Here is an 18,752-nt window from a genome sequence, read left to right on the forward strand (position 1 = left end):
ACCACACACACATATACACACATACTCACACACAGGCTTCTTAAACTTTCCATCCACGAGGAACACACGTGATACGTCTCCTGTTTCACCAGAATTTAGGAAAGAGAGCTGAGAAGGAGACAGGCCTTAGAAGAGACAGGTCACAGGGAGAAGGGCTTGGCAACTTGAGAGAGAGAGAGACAGAGAGATAGCTAGTGGGACGGGACTATATACTTACGCTCTGTGTGAGAGACTTGTTAATATTTCCAAGACAAATAAAAATAGTCCCATACTATTCTTTACCTCTCCTGTCACTACATGACAAATGGGAAGCTACTCCAAGATATAAAAACCGCTCGTCCACAAGTCTAAAATATATATATATAACTCAGTCACAAAGGAACCACACAGTCTTTTATGACATTTAGTCTTTATGACAAAACTCCTCATTCAACAACTGGTAATAATGCTCTCTCCATGCATCTTTAATATCCTCACTGTTCACCACTACCCTTCCTTCATCATTCTTCACACACTGCTCACCTATAATATCCTGATTATCCCTCTTCACTTGACCTGCCACCCTAAATATCATATTTTTCCTTTCCCCATGATTTAGGTTATCAAGTAATAGTCTCTGTGACTCAGACTTTGCCCTGTATACCTCTCTTCTAGCCCTACGCTCAGCCAAATATTCCTCTTTGCTACCTCCCTTCTTCCATTCCCGGAAAAGCCTTGTTTTCTCCTTAACTGCAGCTTCTACACCCTCATCCCACCACCAAGTAACTTTATGTCCTAGGGTCCTCTTGTCCAACCGCATGTTACATCAGTAACTCTCAAAAAATTGTTTTTGAGGGCTCTGTACTGTCCATTAACGCCTCTGTCTACAGCTCCCTGTTCAGCCACCACTCTCCTCAACTCGTTATAGAAGGCATCCCTTACTACTTGGTTTTTCAGCTTCCATATTTTGCTCCTAGGTACATAAGACCTCTTTTTCATCACTTGTTCTTTAAGCACCATATCACAAATCAATAGTTTGTGCTGCTGCACACACTCCTCACTTCCTATAACTTTAACATCCCTCACTAACCTCCTATCAGCCCTCCTAACCAGAAAATAATCTATCTGACTGCTATTTCCCCCAGACTCATACATAATTAACCTACTGTCTCTTTTCCTAAAATATTTGTTGCACACAATCATGTCTGTTGCCTCCCCAAACTCGGGTATTCTTTCCCCTTCACATTCATAATGACAGGCACTGACGAGGTCTTGCATGTTGTAAGCCTGTCCTTCATATAATTCCATGTTTTTTCAATGGAATTCAAAAACGAGAGTTACCTGGCCAATTCAGTCTTCAGTGTCATGATCTGAGAGGAATTTCATAACCTTTTTTGCCTTCTGACATGGAGCAGAGCCCTGCATAAAATGTGTACAACCATGAATGTTGTAAAATTGCAGGAGATGGTTGTCTTGCATCATTGTGTTTTTAGAAAGGAAGTAGAGGCTTCCCCTGCCCACTTCCCTTCTAAAACAACCCCACACCATTACACTATGACTGTGCATGACTGACGTTGTGAGGCTTCCTTACCCACCCAATACGAGGACAAAAGCACATTAAGTTGCTCTCATCAGAGAACATAACCTTTCTCCAGTCTTGTGAGATCCAGTCTTTGTATTTTCATGCAAAATCAAGGCATTTCTGGCACATTTATTTGGTCAGAAGTGGTTTCTTGGCTGGCAAGCATCGTGGCAGGTTCAAGTGATTTTTCCCCTGGTGTTGGATGGTGTGGATAGAGACACCTAGTTGAAGCTTGGGATGATTAACTTAGATATGCAGCCATAATGTCAGGAGTTCTAGGGATCTCAAGCCTTAGGAGACTGTCTGTAGCCTGTTGCCTTGCTTTATCATCCTTGACAAGGTTTCCATGGTGGGACAACATTTGGTGAGAGGCCAAGGGCACTCTCCACACCAACCATTCTGACCATCTGGTTCATTGTGCTATTTCTTTGGTAGGTATGTTCTCCTGCATCCGGGCGAGTATATGGGTCTTTTCCTCAGTAATTAGATTGGTAGCTCCCATATCTAAGCACTAGAATGCATACAATAACATCCAGTATAACAGGAAGCAGTATCCAAGGGTTCTGGCTGGGACTGATATCAGCAGTACTACTCGATAGCTCATTTAGTGGGTGACTGAGTTAGGTTTAAACACAGCATTCACTTGAAGCAAGCCTAGAGGAAAGCCAGATGTCACCAGAGAGAAATCAAGCAGATAGTGTGGCATGCATTGCAAATGAAACGAGCCCCTCCTGGCCATTGTATTTTAAGGCAGAGCTGCTAGTTTCTTTTGCATAGCTTGTATAACTAGATCTTGTACAGGGCTGAGTCAGGTAGGCCTACTCCTCCCTTTTGCATTCAGGTGCCACACTGTAATTGTCTTTGCATTGCTGCACTACATACCAGATTTAAAATGAGTTGAGCATGGAGATTGCATGATTAAATATTTAGCTAGTAGCATCAAAATTCCCTGACAAGAATAACGATGAATGGTTTGCCCCACTGAGTAGTTAAGCTGTCAGGACACTAGTTCTCTTATGTTCACTCCTGTAATTAGTATGTGAGGCAGACTTACAATACCTGGTGAATATTTCCATTCTTTTTTATTTCATCCCTCGCGATTTACTTTATTGGCAGACACAGTACAGTAAAAGTCCTTTCATTCGGGATCTTCGTGACAAAGCAGGTGCTGAAAAAGCAGAAACTGCCAGATAACCTGGAAAACCTGCCAGAAAGTTTCAGGCAATCATTGTCAGTCACCCCAGTACGATCACAGATTCTAGCAAGTATTATTGGTCAACCCTAAGCACTAAATATTTAATAAACAACTTGTATTTAATGATACAGTACACATGAACTTACCTTTACTTAGGAGTATTTGCATATTTACACCGTAAGATAGCACAACAAAGTTTCCAGTCTTTTGAAGCTCAGAAAGCCAAACACTCACGAATCATGATGGCTGACGGCTCATGCAGTGTTGGAAAGCAGAAATCTTCAAAAGTGCTAAGCTCAACTCTAAAATGTGCTAAGCTACAGGTGAACTGTTCAAATTTTCATGGTTAATTGGACTTCAGAATGTGCTGGATATAGAAAAAAATCTAATATTTGTTGGCTAAATTATTATGAAAAGCGCTAGATCGAGCACCAACAGTGCCAAATTGGCAACTATGGGTGCACGGGTACCAACGATGAGCTGACGTCTCTGTCACGGGTGCCGATCGCTCAGCACATGTGCCGGAATAGCAGATAACTATTGTAATATGACTATTTATAAAAACCACCAAAAGACCAGAAATACCTTATGACCAGGTTCCAAATGAGAGGAATTTTACTGTACATGACTAGCGACTTAAATGTTTGCTTTGTTGTTAGAATCTAGAGACAAATTGAAAGGCTAGAGACTATGACTGACTACCTTACATTACTGAATTTTCAGTTTTGTAGATCAGAACTTTGCTCATGGTCAGTACTATCCTGGGAACTTATATAGAAGCAGAATATATTGACCATACCAAAAATTGGTTTCAAATTATTGATACACAACAAAATTATCAGAAAACAAAAACGAAAATTATACATAATGCCAAAGCATGACAACTGAGACTTTTTCTATAATAATAATAATTACTGGGGTGGCTGATTGTTTACCAGTAATTTTGCATAGTGTCTGTCCCACTGCTGCACTTTGGAATTTGACATAAACTACATGAATGCCCTACTCTAGAACAATTTAAATGAATTTATTGTAACATCCAGCTCATCAGAGAATGAACCTTGAAAATAATGTAATTATTTGCCATGACCTCCTTGTAGGACTTCCTGGAAGGGTCAGTAAGTCAAAAGGGTTCTTATTTTTTTGTTTAACCCCTCAGTGGCCGTGAGGTAATACTGGACATTTGTGTGCACCACAGTCTGGCCCTGTGATAATTTTTCTTCAAATTTCAAAGATCAGTTTTTTTCTTACAGATGTGAAGAGCATTTTCTGGCACACTTGGTAATGAGTTTTTTAGCTTCCTAAACACATCTTGTGATTCACTATGAGTTACGGAAAAATTTGTCAGATGACTACATACTCGCCAATAACATGTGAACCAATGACCGATAACATGTAAGATGAACTGACTGCCTGAGTGCTTGGGATGGTAGGGGACATTTGTGTAAATATGCCACTGACCTTGTTCCCTTCCCATAATTGTTCCCAGTTTTTTATAGATTGCACCATTTCAGAGTCTACTGCACTCACACTGTATGACTTGTGTAACACCAGGGGCCATTAACCCCTTGACACTGGGCCATCTATATCATGGTCGTCCTCTCAGTGTGGGCAATTTTCCTAAAATTGCATGTATCCAAACATTAATATCTCGGAAAGTTTAGCAGTTAGGGAAACAGACAGACCATGTTACTCACCAACTCTTCTTCGTGCGAATGAATGTTTGCAGGTGGGTGTGTCAATGAATAAGAATGTGAAGAAGGTGATAACTTATGGTGATTGAAGCAGGATGTCTCCATGCGTGTGAATGCGTCCCCGACTTTGGCTTTACTCTCAGTGAGATCACTTCTCCACTACTACGTAAACTAGACACAATGGCATCCAAGGCACGCTCTATGGCACTATCACTGAGCCCTTTCCTAGTATCTTTCGGCTGAGGCTTGGCGGGGGTGGATGAGGCAAGGGGTCTGCATGTCGGAACAGAATCAGATGAGGAGGAACCTGAAGACATCGTTCTACACCTGGCAAAGTCATGAGACAGACTGAAGCACACTAGTGTGAACTGGTGGGAGACTGTCCCTACCCTTGGTGGCAGGATCAAACATGAGCCAGTTCAAACAATGGCGGGAAGGAACTTGTGGCATATGCTGTCACCCAGCTGCCTCTGTCAACCTAAATTGCAACTGGATATCGTATTCCCTGGCAGTTGGGGGTTAAGGGATTGATACCAACATCTCAATCTTGCCACTTTAAAATCTCACAAGAAATTGTTCATATATTAATGTTCCTGTCGCGTGATCTAAAAATGGTAGTGATATATATAAAAATGTCACTTTGGTGTAGCTCTTTTGAGGAAGTGTCAGGTCCTGCACTTACTGTGCATAATCTTTGCCATTGTATGTTATTTGTGTATCTTGTGGTCTTGATGCTAACAGTGTCTGTGGAGTTTCCATAAGATTGTATACATAAATTATACTGAAGAGAAGGAAAAAAGAATGAAAAATGGGAAAAAAATGGAATAACAACATTTGGAAAGAAAAGATTGACTTAACCTAACAGTCAGTATCATTTGGCATTGTTCTCAGTACAAACGTGAGCCCCTGGACCAAATGTAGTTAAGGGATTGAATGGACATGCTGCCATAGATTGAACAGCATGGACACCCATCATCAGATGATGAATAGACTGACAAATCCAAGCATATACAAATACTGTACATACATACAATCATCTTCTAATCCTGTGTTGCCCCATGAGGAGCATAGGAGCCAGGGGCAAGGCAAGTTGGTCCTGACATTTAAAAATGAGAGTGAGCAGCCTCACTCATCCTTGAGTGGAATTACATGAGCAGTAAACCCCAACCACTCCTTGGGAATAAACCTACATGGGCTCAATCTGGCTGGAGCGCCTCAATTACCCACTAAACCATGAGGCTTCATAGTTTGGTTATGTGGTTACCACTCAGCTTAGGAAATAGTTTCCTGGTGTACAGGAATCCATTTGGCCTGTCATACAGTGTAGAGTCTCCTGTAGATAGAAGGAAAAGAAAGAAGGAAAGAAAAACCGAAGAGGAAGGCAGGAAAGAAGAGAGGAGAAGGTAGTCACCCAAGATCAGCACTACATTGAGTGAGTGGATGGTGAATGCTCCCACCTACCAATACAAATCCTTTCATATATTTACATTTACATTTAAAGACCATTAACCTTATGAGTATGTTTAGGTCCTTTCACCCAATGGCACCTCTCCATCTCTCCATGTGTAATCATTTTAAGCCTTTCTCAGCGTGGTCTTATAGCCCAGAGGTCTCCTCACTTGGCCTCGCCGCTTTTTTTTCCTATCCTTGCCTTTGGATGCTCTTTCCTTCGCATTCATATCCAAAACATTCCTCAGCCTGTCATCCTCCTCCCTCTGCTCAACATGTCCAGACAATCTTAGCCTTCAGGTTTGTCTTATCCCTGATATTTCCTGTGCCAAAACTCACTAGAAACACACACTTCTCTGTTCTGGTACTGTTAGGTCATGTTCATCCATCTCATCATTTCTGTGTGTTTTAGTCAATGTGTACCCTTTTCTCTTGCACACAAAGTCTCACAGCCATACACTATAACACATTTTACACATGTATTTTAAGGAAAGTACCCCTGACATGAAAGAAGAGTACTTTTATAGTCAAAAGAGGCAGCAGTTCCCTAAATTTCTTCCATCCTCTTCTTTGGGCTGAATCGGTAGAGAGGTGATGTGAAATCCTAATGGACCCAGAATCGAATGCTGGCAGGGGCAGGAGTTAGTTTAAGGATTTGAATTTCATAAAAGCAAACCACTGATCCACCAGAAGTCCTGCCGACGTGTAAAAATACCTCCGCCAGTACCGGTACACTAGTCCTGTATGAGACAGCTCTAGCATGTATTCAGTATGGATAGTGGGTGTTAGCGCCAAAGTGGTGACATGTGGAGATGTGTAGGAGGACTACTAGGGATTGGGATAGGTCCTTTAGCCTGTGCCCAGAGTCACACACACACACACACACACACACACACACACACACACACACACACACACACACACACACACACACATGCCTGCTCTCTCTCTCTCTCTCAGCATGTACATTTGTGTGTCTCACTGATTTTCAACATCAGTTCCTGTCTAATACTGGCTTTAGCTATTGCTTTCTCTCTCACAGTCTCTGTCTCTGTCTGTTTGTCTGTTGTCACACACACACACACACACACACACACACACACACACACACACACACACACATATTCATACATTTACACAAAGATGCACATTTACATATATGTGCACACACACACACACACACACACACACACACACACACACACACACACACACACACATATTCATACATTTACACAAAGATGCACATTTACATATATGTGCACACACACACACACACACACACACACACACACACACACACACACACACACACACACACACACACACACACACACACACACACACACACACACACACACACACTCTTAGTAGTGGAACTGGCATTTGCCCCACGTGCAGTCTGTCAGCATGCCCATTAGAAAACAAAACTTGCCATCCATCATCCAATCCTACGTTGCCCCATGAGGAGCGTAGGAGCCTGGGGCTAGGCAGTTGGTCCTGACATTTAAGATGAGAGTGAGCAACCTCACTCATCCCTGAGTGGCATTATGTGAGCAATAAACCCCAACCACCCCTTGGATATAAACCTTCACCGGCTCAATCCAATTGGAGCACAATAATTACCCACTAAACCACCAGGCGCCAAAATTTGGTTGTATGGTTACCACCCAGCGTAGTAAATGGTTTCCTGGTGTACAGGAAACCATTTGGCTTGTCACTCAGTGTAGAGTCACCCATAGGCAGAAGGAAGAGGAAAGAATGAAGGAATGAAAGACAGAAGAGGGAGTGTAAAGTCACCCGTAGGCAGAAGGATGAGGAAAGAATGAAGGAAAGAAAGATAGAAGAAGATGGAAGGAAAGAAGGATGGAGGAGAGGACAGGGCAGACACCCGAGAGCAGCACTACATTGAGTGAGTGGATGGTGAGCGACCCCACCTACAAAACTTGCACATACAGGTATTCCAGGAGCTGTCTCCTCAATTGACACTTCCATTCTGTTGTCCACATCTCAGATGCCCATACATAATGTACCTGAAAATTTCTCACACTGTTCATTTAACACCACTGCATCTTGTGTGAACCCATATATAAGAAGGTGCCCTCAGGTTAGAATCCTTTCACTTCCATTTTACACTGCACAGGGTCATGTGTTCCATGACATTACCTCCTTTACATTGACAGACCATGACCATTGTTATACAGTACCAGTGTTAACTTTTAGTCTCTTTGCTCACAATGTTAACTTTTAGTCTCTTTGCTTCCATCTCATCCCTCCACCTTTTTTACTGTTCTTTGGCCTCCTCAGTGCTTTGATAATGCTTCTAGTGCAAAACTAAGCAGCATCGGACTTGGCATTGAACCCACATACATGTCAGTACTAGTACAAACAAAAAGTCCAATGTGAAAGCCATTCTCATTATTAGTACACTACTAGTTTATGAGTACAGTATAGTACTAATTTATTAGAAAATGTTGAAAGAGGTCAAGATACCACTCAGTGCATTTGAGTGTCATATATAATAAATGATGTTAATTGTGTCTTTAATATTTGTTAATAGTGTCATGCTCCACAGGTTTCTTTTTGCCAACTCCAAGTTCCGCAATAAGTACCAAGTGTCTCAGCTCTCAGTTATGAGGTATGAACGACACCTCCCAGCCACACCAAACACTGAGGTCAACTTCAAAGAGAGGTTAGTATGTGTTGCAGAGAGAAGCCTGATTTGGACTACTGTGCCCACCCCCCCACCCCCTCACTTTTTGTTTAATTATCAACTTTCAGTGTTATATTTCAGCTAAATAAAAAATTTAATGTCTGGAATCAGCCATAATAAAAATACCAAAGTGTGTCCTTAACAGTGACAGTATTTAAAGTATTTCTGCAGTTGGATATTCGAATGATACAAAATTTCAAGTACATATATGTAGCACTGTATGCCAGTATTATCTGTTTATCTGTCTATCTATCTGTCTGTCTATAGCCCGACGCCCTAATATTATGATGAAACATTATATGGTAAACTCTCATTTATCCATTGTAATTCAGCCAAGCCCTACGGCGGTTAAAGGAAAATGCCGCATATTGCATAGTACCCCCGCCCACCCATTGGCTCAACATTCAGCATTGAGCCAGGTACTGTTTTGCTGTCCTTCTCAACCCTCAATTCTAAAAACTTTCCTATGGTATTACCCATGAGTTAAAGATTGAAATCAAACATAAAATGCAATACAGTACACTCACAGACACTAATTTCTGCTCAGAGAAGAGGGGAGCGGAATGGATGAAATGAGCTCCACCCACCTGTACCCCAGCTGCCAACCCTCCTGCATATCCCTACCCCTCCACATACCCCTACCCCCCACCAGTTGTTCTTAACTGGCAGTTTCATCTCAGGCTGACTTTATACTTAAAACTCTTGGTCACACTACTATTACACAAACATAAAACACTAGGACATGTAAAAATATGTAACTGTCAACACTCTGCAGCAAGAAATTATTGCATCATAACCTTGAGACTAAGACAGTATCTCAAACAATGGCCGCCCCAGGCCTCACGCATTGAGCTTGCTGTTTATTTTGTTCACACACACACACACACACACACACACACACACACACACACACACACACACACACACACACACACACACACACACACACACACACACACACACACACAAAACATGTGAGGGAAACCACCAGAAAAAGAGGACTTGATGTACCTTCAGTGCTAGATCTAATATTTACAAGGTAAGAAAATGATATCGACAGTTTAATATATCACCCTCCACTCGGCAAAAGCGATCATTCAGTACTAAATTATAACTTCAGGATAGCATATGACATAGTAAACAGCAATGATAGTTACAAAAAGAGCCTAAACTATAAAAAGGGAAATTATCAAGACCTAAAGAAGTATTTCTTAGAAGTTCATTGGGAAAATGAGCTTAGAGGACAAGATTTAAATGCTGTATATAAAAAATTTTGTGAATTTTATGAAATAGGAGTCCAGAAGTACATCCCACAGCACAAAGAAGCAGATAAGAAAATACAGAAATGGTTCAATACAGAATGTAAAAAATCAAAAGAAAGAAGAGATTTGTTGTGGAATAGATACAGAAGACACAATAGTGAAAGGGCGTATAATAATTACAAACAGGCAAGAAACGACTATACAAGAATAAGGAGGGAAACCCAAAAACAGTTTGAGGAGGATATAATAAATAAAAGTAGTGATCAACCAAAGCTGTTTTACAGCTATATCAGAAGCAAAACTAAAGTAAAAGATATAATACAATCCATTACGGACGAGGGAATCACTTATACACAAGAGAAAGATATTTGTGAAGCACTAAATAAGAATTTCCAATTAGTTTTTACAGAAGAAAAAAATTTTGAGAGGGACTATGTGGAACACGCATGTCCACACATACTACCAGATATACAAATAGCAGAAAAAGTAATACAGGAGGAGTTAAGTAGATTAGACAGAGGAAAAGCAAGTGGTCCTGATGAAATTTCATGTTGGGTATTACGAGAATGTGCAAAGGAGTTAAGTAAACCATTATTTTTAATTTTCAAGAAATCCTTGAGTCAAGGTAAACTACCTGATATTTGGAAAAAAGCAAATATTGCCCCATTATTCAAGAAAGGAAATAGACAAAATCCACTCAACTACCGACCAGTATCACTGACCAGTGTTGTAAGCAAGGTATTAGAAAAACTTATAAGAAAAGCTTGGGTAAATCATGTAGAAGAACACAGTATGATAACAGAAAGACAGTTTGGTTTCAGAAAAGGAAAATCATATGTTACTAATCTGTTGAGCTACTATGACAGAGTAACAAACACAATACAGGAAAGGGAAGGATGGGTGGACAGCATCTATTTAGATTTCAAGAAAGCTTTTGACACAGTACCACACCAAAGACTTTTATGGAAACTCTACCATCAAGGAGGAATTCGAGGCAAACTGTTTTGTTGGATGCAAGTCTTTCTCATAAAAAGAGAAATGAGGACAGTACTAAGAGGAAACTACTCATCATGGAAAGAAGTGACTAGTGGAGTACCACAGGGTTCAGTGCTGGCACCAATCATGTTTTTAGTGTATATAAATGATAAAAACAGTAACACTGGAAATGAGAGCTATCTGAATATGTTTGCAGATGATGCAAAAATACAAAGGAGAATTACTAACGCAGACTCTTGTAAAGAGCTACAAGAAGAATTAAATAAACTTCATGAATGGAGTAGTACATGGCAAATGGAATTCAGTGTGGACAAGTGTCATGTAATCAAGTTTGGTAAAAGTGGAAAAAGACCTGATTGGGATTATAAGTTAGGAAATAAAACCCTATACACATCAGAAAGAGAGAAAGACCTAGGTGTGATTATCAATAACAGACTATCTCTGGCTGACCACATCAGCGAGAAGGTACGGAACATGTATACACTGCTTGCAAATATGAGAATAGCATTCACATACATAAATGAAGACATGCTAAGAAGGATAATAACATCATTCATTAGACCAACCCTGGAATATGCATCAGTAGTCTGGAGTCCTCATCTTGAAAAGCACATAGACAAGATTGAAAAAGTTCAAAGGGCCGCTACAAGATGGATACCAAGCTTAAGGGACCTAAGCTACGAAGAAGGACTAAATAAACTGAATCTACCAACACTACAGGAGAGAAGGAAAAGAGGTGACATGATAATGCTATATAAATGCATATCAGGAAAGGAGAAAATAGACATAAATTATTACTTAACATATGGAGAAGCATCAGCAAGAGGACACTGCAAAAAATTGCATAAGAAGAGAGGTGATAAAGACGTAAGGAAATTCAGTTTCCCAAACAGAGCAATTGATCAATGGAATGCACTACCGAATGAAATAGTGTGTGCCAAAACAATTCACAAATTTAAGGATATGTACGATAAATATGGTTTAAGACACGGGACAGTACGAGCTTGACCTATTCTTGTAAAGATACAATTAGGTAAGGTAAGAACACACACACACACACACACACACACACACACACACACACACACACACACAATAAAGAACAGCAAAAAAAGTTGGAAAGTGGCATATACTAATGTTGATGGTTTAATATTGGCAAGGTTAGAAATCAACGATTACTTGAAGGTACATGAACCAGATATTATGTGCTTTATAGAGGCCACGTTAAGAGAGGATATTGACATCCATATGGGAGATGGCAAATACAAACTGTGGAGAAGAGACAGAAAAGAAAAAATGGAAGGAGGAGTGATGATAGCAGCGAAGAATAACATCAGTGTGGAAAATGTGGAACTGGGAGAGGGCAAGGCTGAAGCGATAAATATGAAACTAGATATCGGAGAGAATAGCAAGAGAGACATTGCAGTGGTATATGTTCCCCCTAAGACAAGGGCATGGAAGGACGATGAATATCAGGAGATGTTATCAGACATGGGTAGCTATCTCATGAAAGTGATTAAGAAAAGCAATAACATAATCATGATGGGAGATTTTAACTGTAGAGAGGTGAACTGGGAGGAATGGAATTCGGGAAGCAATGAAGATTCCTGGGGCACTACATTGTTAAATATTGGAATGAATAATGTTATGATCCATTGGGTCAAAGAGGAGACTAGATTCAGAGGAGACGACTTGCCAGCAAGATTAGATTTACTACTAACTAAAGAACCTGATGTAATTTAAAATATTAGTGTCCTGTAGGAAAAAGTGATCATGTGGTCATTGAGTTCCAGATGATAAAAGGGAACGTGGTCCCAAGAGATGAGCCTTATAGGCAGGGAAGATACAACTATGGGAAAGCAAACTGTACAAGATTGAGGAAATTTTTTGAAAATGTGGATTGAAAAAAATAAAGAGAAACAAGAGAGACGCATAGGAAGTGGGATATCTTTCTAGACCTCTATAATTCGGGAGTGGAGAAACATGTTCCAAAAGTAAGTAGGAAAGAAAACAGGAAGAAGTATTGGTTTAAGAGAAGGTGCATGATAGCAAAAAAGAGAGGGACATGGCATGGAACAAATGGGGAATGAGGGGTAATAATAAATCAAAGGAAGAATATACAGGAATCCCTGTACTATCTGGACGCCCACTATCTAGACTCCTCACTTACTGGACATTGTGGGCCTGGACCTTTGGAGCCCAAAAATGGCCAAGAAAGAAAAAAATCCCCCCCAAATCCAAACTTTTTCCGACCCGCAATTTAAAATTGCCACTCGGCGCCGAACAGGCCAGCTGTATTCACACACGACCCCTTCACAGAAACTTCACAAGTGGCGTCCCCCAAGGATCTGTTTTGTCACCTACTCTCTTTAACCTATACATGCACGACATACCCACACCCCACACACCACAGATACACATAGCTTCCTATGCAGATGCTACAATACTTACATGTATGCACCAAAACACAAACAGCTGCACACATTTTCCAACCTTACCTCAACACACTACATGAATGGTTCACCACAAACAGGCTCAAAATAGCCCCAGCCAAATCTACAGTGACCCTTCTCACAAACAGGACAGCAGAACACAGTCACATCCCACACCTCACCATAAACAACACTCCCCTACCACACACACACACACACACACACACACACACACAAAATCCTTGGTGTAACACACAATACATCAATATCATTTAAACAACACCCCACAAACATTAGAAATAAAATAACACCAAGACTCAATGCCTTGAGGTCACTTGCCCATACAACATTCGGACACAACAAAGAAACCACCACCACAGTATACAAATAATATATACGTTCATTGATGAATTATACAAGCCCCGTCTGGCTCTTAACCTCACCAAAACACACTACAACACTCTACAGACCATATAGAACAAGGCCCTAAAAATAGTCACAGGCTGCACAGCTACTACACCCACAGACCACCTACATCAAGAAACCAAAGTCCTTAAAGTCAAGGATCACCTTGCTGCAGCCTCTACAAACCCACAACATCCACTACATTACATGGCAGCACATCCACCCACACCAAGGAACATCAAAACAACACCCAGCACACGATATCATACACAAATACTGTCATCTCTCCCCCCTCGCACACCTCGGATCAGCTTCCAGAAACATATCCACACTCAAATCACTCGCCGCTCCATTCAGTCACTTAACCCTTTAACCGCCGGCATTGTTTTGCCCCGACTGGCCTCTCCCGCGGGGGTTCCAGCCAAAATGTAAACAAACTTTAAACCTTTATAACTCTGCACAGAATAAATCTAGAGCGAAAAATAAGGTACCATTAGAAAGTACTAACCTTCGGCTTTGCAATGATGTAGGTTTCATGATTTCGTTGACTATCACTGGATGGGCAGTGCCTTTAGAAGTGAGCGATCTAAAATCACTATTTTTCGCTCACACACCATTACCTTCGCTCACACACCATTACCAAATGCCAACCTCATTCTGATAATAATGCTATAAACATATATGAACACTGCACATACGATAAACACCCACTCTGTGTTCACTGAGGCAGGTAAAAGGCAGTCATTGCCCGCACTTCACTGCCACATCAGCGGTGTTGTAATCACTATATTTCGCTCACACACCATTACCAAATGCCAACCTCATTCTGATAATAATACTATAAACATATATGAACACTGCACATACGATAAACACCCACTCTGTGTTCACTGAGTTAGGTAAAAGGCACTGTCATTGCCCGCACTTCACTGCCACATCAGCGGTGTTGTAATCACTATTTTTCGCTCACACACCATAACCAAATGCCAACCTCATTCTGATAATAATACTGTAAACATATATGAACACTGCACATACGATAAACACCCACTCTGTGTTCACTGAGGCAGGTAAAAGGCACTGTAATTGCCCGCACTTCACTGCCACATCAGCGGTGTTGTAATCACTATTTTTCGCTCACACACCATTACCAAAGGCCAACCTCATTCTGATAATAATACTATAAACATATATGAACACTGCACATATGATAAACACCCACTCTGTGTTCACTGAGGCAGGTAAAAGGCACTGTAATTGCCCACACTTCACTGCCACATCAGCGATGTTGTCACTCTCACAGCTGGACAGATACTGATGCATGTTGGTCAGGGGTGGGGTGGGGGGCCCGGGGGGTGGGAGGTGGGGGCCCGGGGGGTGAGAGGAGGGAGGTGGAGGTCGGCTGGAGTGAAAGAACTTAATAGCTACTCTCCCTTGAAACAATTGGCGCACGGGAAAAACGCGGGGTATTCAAAATATTCACAAACATTTGAGAATGACACCCGCGGTTTGGTCCAGTTTTTGCAATGTCATTCTGGGATGACACCCGCGGTTAAAGGGTTAAAGACAACACACTGTTGCATGCACTGCCTCCTGACATCCACTCTTCTGAATCCTATCTCCCTCGTGAGGACAGGGTCCACCTGGCCAGGCTGAGATGTGGACACCATCCAGCCTTCTTAAGCTACCAGAAAAGGCTGGATGACTCTGCCGTTGATGCCTTTCCAGGATGTAACACAGTACCCCATACTATTAAGCACATTATGGAAGACTGCATTGCACACAATCATCTGCGCCAACAACACAACATACACTCTTTGAGAGCTCTGTGGGAAAGCCCGGTCTCGGCCATGGCCTTCCTAACTCGGGGCTGTTCGACCAGACTGCCTAGGGAACAGCTACTACTACTACTACAAGATGATTAAGTTGATGTACTCAGATGTTGATGTAATGGTGTCTAACTTATTAGAGATGAAAGGCTATATCAAAGAAAAGAAACCACATATTATTTGCCTAACAGAAACAAAATTAACCACAGATATTAAATGATACCCTAAACTTAGAGGAATACAATATATGGAGAAGAGACAGAAATTGAAGAAAAGGAGGAGGCAGTATATTATTAACAGGTCAAAGAAATAGAACTAGATATATCCTCACAAGTAGAACTGATTGCAGTAGAGATTAACACATCTGAAGGGAAAGTAGTTGTGGCAAATTTATACATGCCACCCAATACAAACACTTGGGAAAGAGATGAATTTGAAGACCTGGCAGAAAGTACAGCTCAGAGTTTAAGAGCATTACTACATAGAATGGAAGAGGAATCTAAGAGAATTATATTAACTGGAGATTTCGATACAGATATAAATTGGAATACTCTAGATGTAAGAAGCCTTGAAAGGTGTTGGGATTAAACGCTCCTGGATTTTGTGCAGGAGTTTTTCCTAACAACATGTAAAGGAAAACACCAGAAAAAGAGGACTTGATCCACCAGTACTAGATCTTATATTTACTAGGCAAGAAAACGATATTGACAATATAATGTATCACCCTCCATTCAGCGAAAGCAACCATACAGTATTAAATTGCATCTTCAGGACTTCATATGACATAATTAACAGTAATGAGAGCTGCAAAAAGAGCCTAAACTACAAAAATGGGCAACTACTGTACCATGACCTAAAGAAGTACTTCTTAGAAGTAGATGGGGAAAGGAGCTTAGAGGACAAGATTTAAATGTTATGTAGAGGTGTATGGTATGTAGGAGGACTGCTGGGCCTTGATAGCAGGCTGTGAAGCCTATGCCCAGAGTCGGACACATAAAAAATATATATATATATATATATATATATATATATATATATATAGAAAATTCTGTGAATTTTATGAAATGGTTTAATGCAAAATTTAAAAAAACAAAAGAAAAAAGAGATTTGCTGTGGAATAAATACAGAAGACACAATAGTGAGAGGGCATATAACAACTGTATACAGGCAAGAAATGATTATACAAGGACAAGGAGAAAACTGAAAATTTGAGGAAGACGTTATAAATAAAAGTATTGAACAACCTAAGCTATTTTACAGCTGCATCCGGTGCAAAACTAAAGTTAAAGATAAAATACAGTCCATTATGGATGAAGGGATCATCTATACACAAGAGAAAGATATTTGTGAAGCAATAAATAAAAATTTCCAATCAGTTTTTACAGAAGAAAATAATTTTGAAAGAGATGGTATGGATGATACTATATGTGCACGCCAACACACATTACCGCATATACTGTACAAGTATCAGAAAAAGACGTACAAGAAGAGTTAAGTAAATTAGACAAAGGAAAAGTATGTGGTCCTGACGAAATTTCACATTGGGTGCTACGTAAATGTGCAGAAGAATTAAGCAGACCATTATTTAATCCTCACAGCTCAGAGTGAGTAGCGTCGCGTTGCAAGCCACAGCTAAGGCTGTGCTAGCTGTGCATCACTGCTAACTACTCCACCCCTATGCAAACTTTCGCATGGCGCTACGGGAAGACGGAGAGAGGGAGATTTTGTTCTTTTCAGCAGATGATGCCCTGGATGTTTATTTTCAAGTTCATAATAAACAAGCTTTCCCCCCCCCCCCACGTAAACTTACACATGGCACTATGCTAAGACGGGAAGAGAGAGATTATTTTTTCTCCGCCAGATGATGCCCTGGATGTTTATCTTCAAGTTTATAATATCATCATCATCATCATCATCATCTGGACCTCCTTTCCCACCCAAGGGCAGGGTGAGGAGTAGCATTGTTCAGCCAGCACAAACTTGCCCAATCCAAATAGGCCACGCTTCCACTCACTCACCATTCAAACCCCCGGAATCCTGGCTTTACTGGATACGCCAAAAACATTCACCACATTCTGTAGCTTCAGACAAACATATCCGATTGAGTCATTTCAGACGCTGCCATGCTCACAAGGGGTGCCAAAATCCCTGATCATGCACTTCTCCTCACAACATTCATCCAGCCAGCTCGATCTCTTGTCAGTTCCCTAGCCTCACCGACTTCAAACCTCTCTTCCACAAACACTCATCTACCATATCCCTCCACCTTCTCCCTGGCCTACCTCGCCTCCTCCCTCCTTCAGATTCGCTCTGGTATACCTTTTTCACCACTCTATTGTTATCCATTCTTTCCACATGACCATACCATCTCAGGACACTCTCTTCGATTCTGGTTTCCACCAACTTCCTCACTCCACACCTTTCATGAATCACATTATTTCGTATCCTATCCATCCTCTGTACTCTACGTACATTCCTCAGCAGTCTCATCTCCACTGCTCTTACTCTTGACTTTTCATATTCATGCCACACCATAGTCTCACACCCATATGTTAAAGTTGGCACTAACACTCCCTCATGTAAGCCTCGTGCAGCTGCAACACTCAAGCCTCTGTTCCTTATCAAGGCCTTCATTGCACCAGCTACTTTTGCTCCTTGTGTCACTCTACTTTCAACTTCTTTTGCACATTTTCCTCTCTTTTCTATCACTGTACCCAAGTATTTGAACTCTCACCAATTCCAGTCTCTCTCCATTCACTGTTACATTGCACTGGGAGTCACCTTCTCTCTCAATAACCATTACATTACTCTTCTCTACATTTACTCTCAAGGCACAACGCTTACAGACATCAGCAAAACTCTGCACTAGCCTACCAAGTTCTTGTCCGGTACTTGCAAACAGTACTGCATCATCATCATACAACAAATTTGAGATATTCCATCCATCACCATTCATTACAAACACCATCCCTCTCTCCATTACTCTATGTTTTTACTTCTCTCATCACCCCATCCATAAATATATTGAACAGCCATGGGGACATCACACAACCTTGTCGCAAGCCCACACCAATCTTGAACCATTCACTTAGATGCCCATTGACCCTTACACATGCTTCGCTACCATCATAAAAACTCATGACAGCACCTAGCAGCTTACCATCTACACCATACATGCACAAAACTTTCCACAATCCCTCTCTGTCTACATTGTCG

The 18,752-nt window shown here is 41.0% G+C and overlaps 1 protein-coding gene across 1 annotated transcript in view; it reads left to right on the plus strand.

Moving 5' to 3' along the window:
- The window catches only part of ova (ovaries absent), a 425,539-nt gene that overhangs the window by 335,216 nt on the left and 71,571 nt on the right, over nt 1-18,752 (plus strand). Inside the window, exon 8 of the mRNA XM_080276474.1 lies at nt 8,475-8,591. Within this exon, the coding sequence (XP_080132600.1) occupies nt 8,475-8,591 (117 nt within the window). The remainder of the gene's footprint in view (nt 1-8,474; nt 8,592-18,752) is intronic.

This window comes from Coenobita brevimanus, chromosome 65, assembly GCF_032717465.1.
Source record: "Coenobita brevimanus isolate Jiangsu-jjx chromosome 65, ASM3271746v2, whole genome shotgun sequence".
NCBI classification, from domain to species: Eukaryota; Metazoa; Arthropoda; class Malacostraca; order Decapoda; family Coenobitidae; genus Coenobita; species Coenobita brevimanus.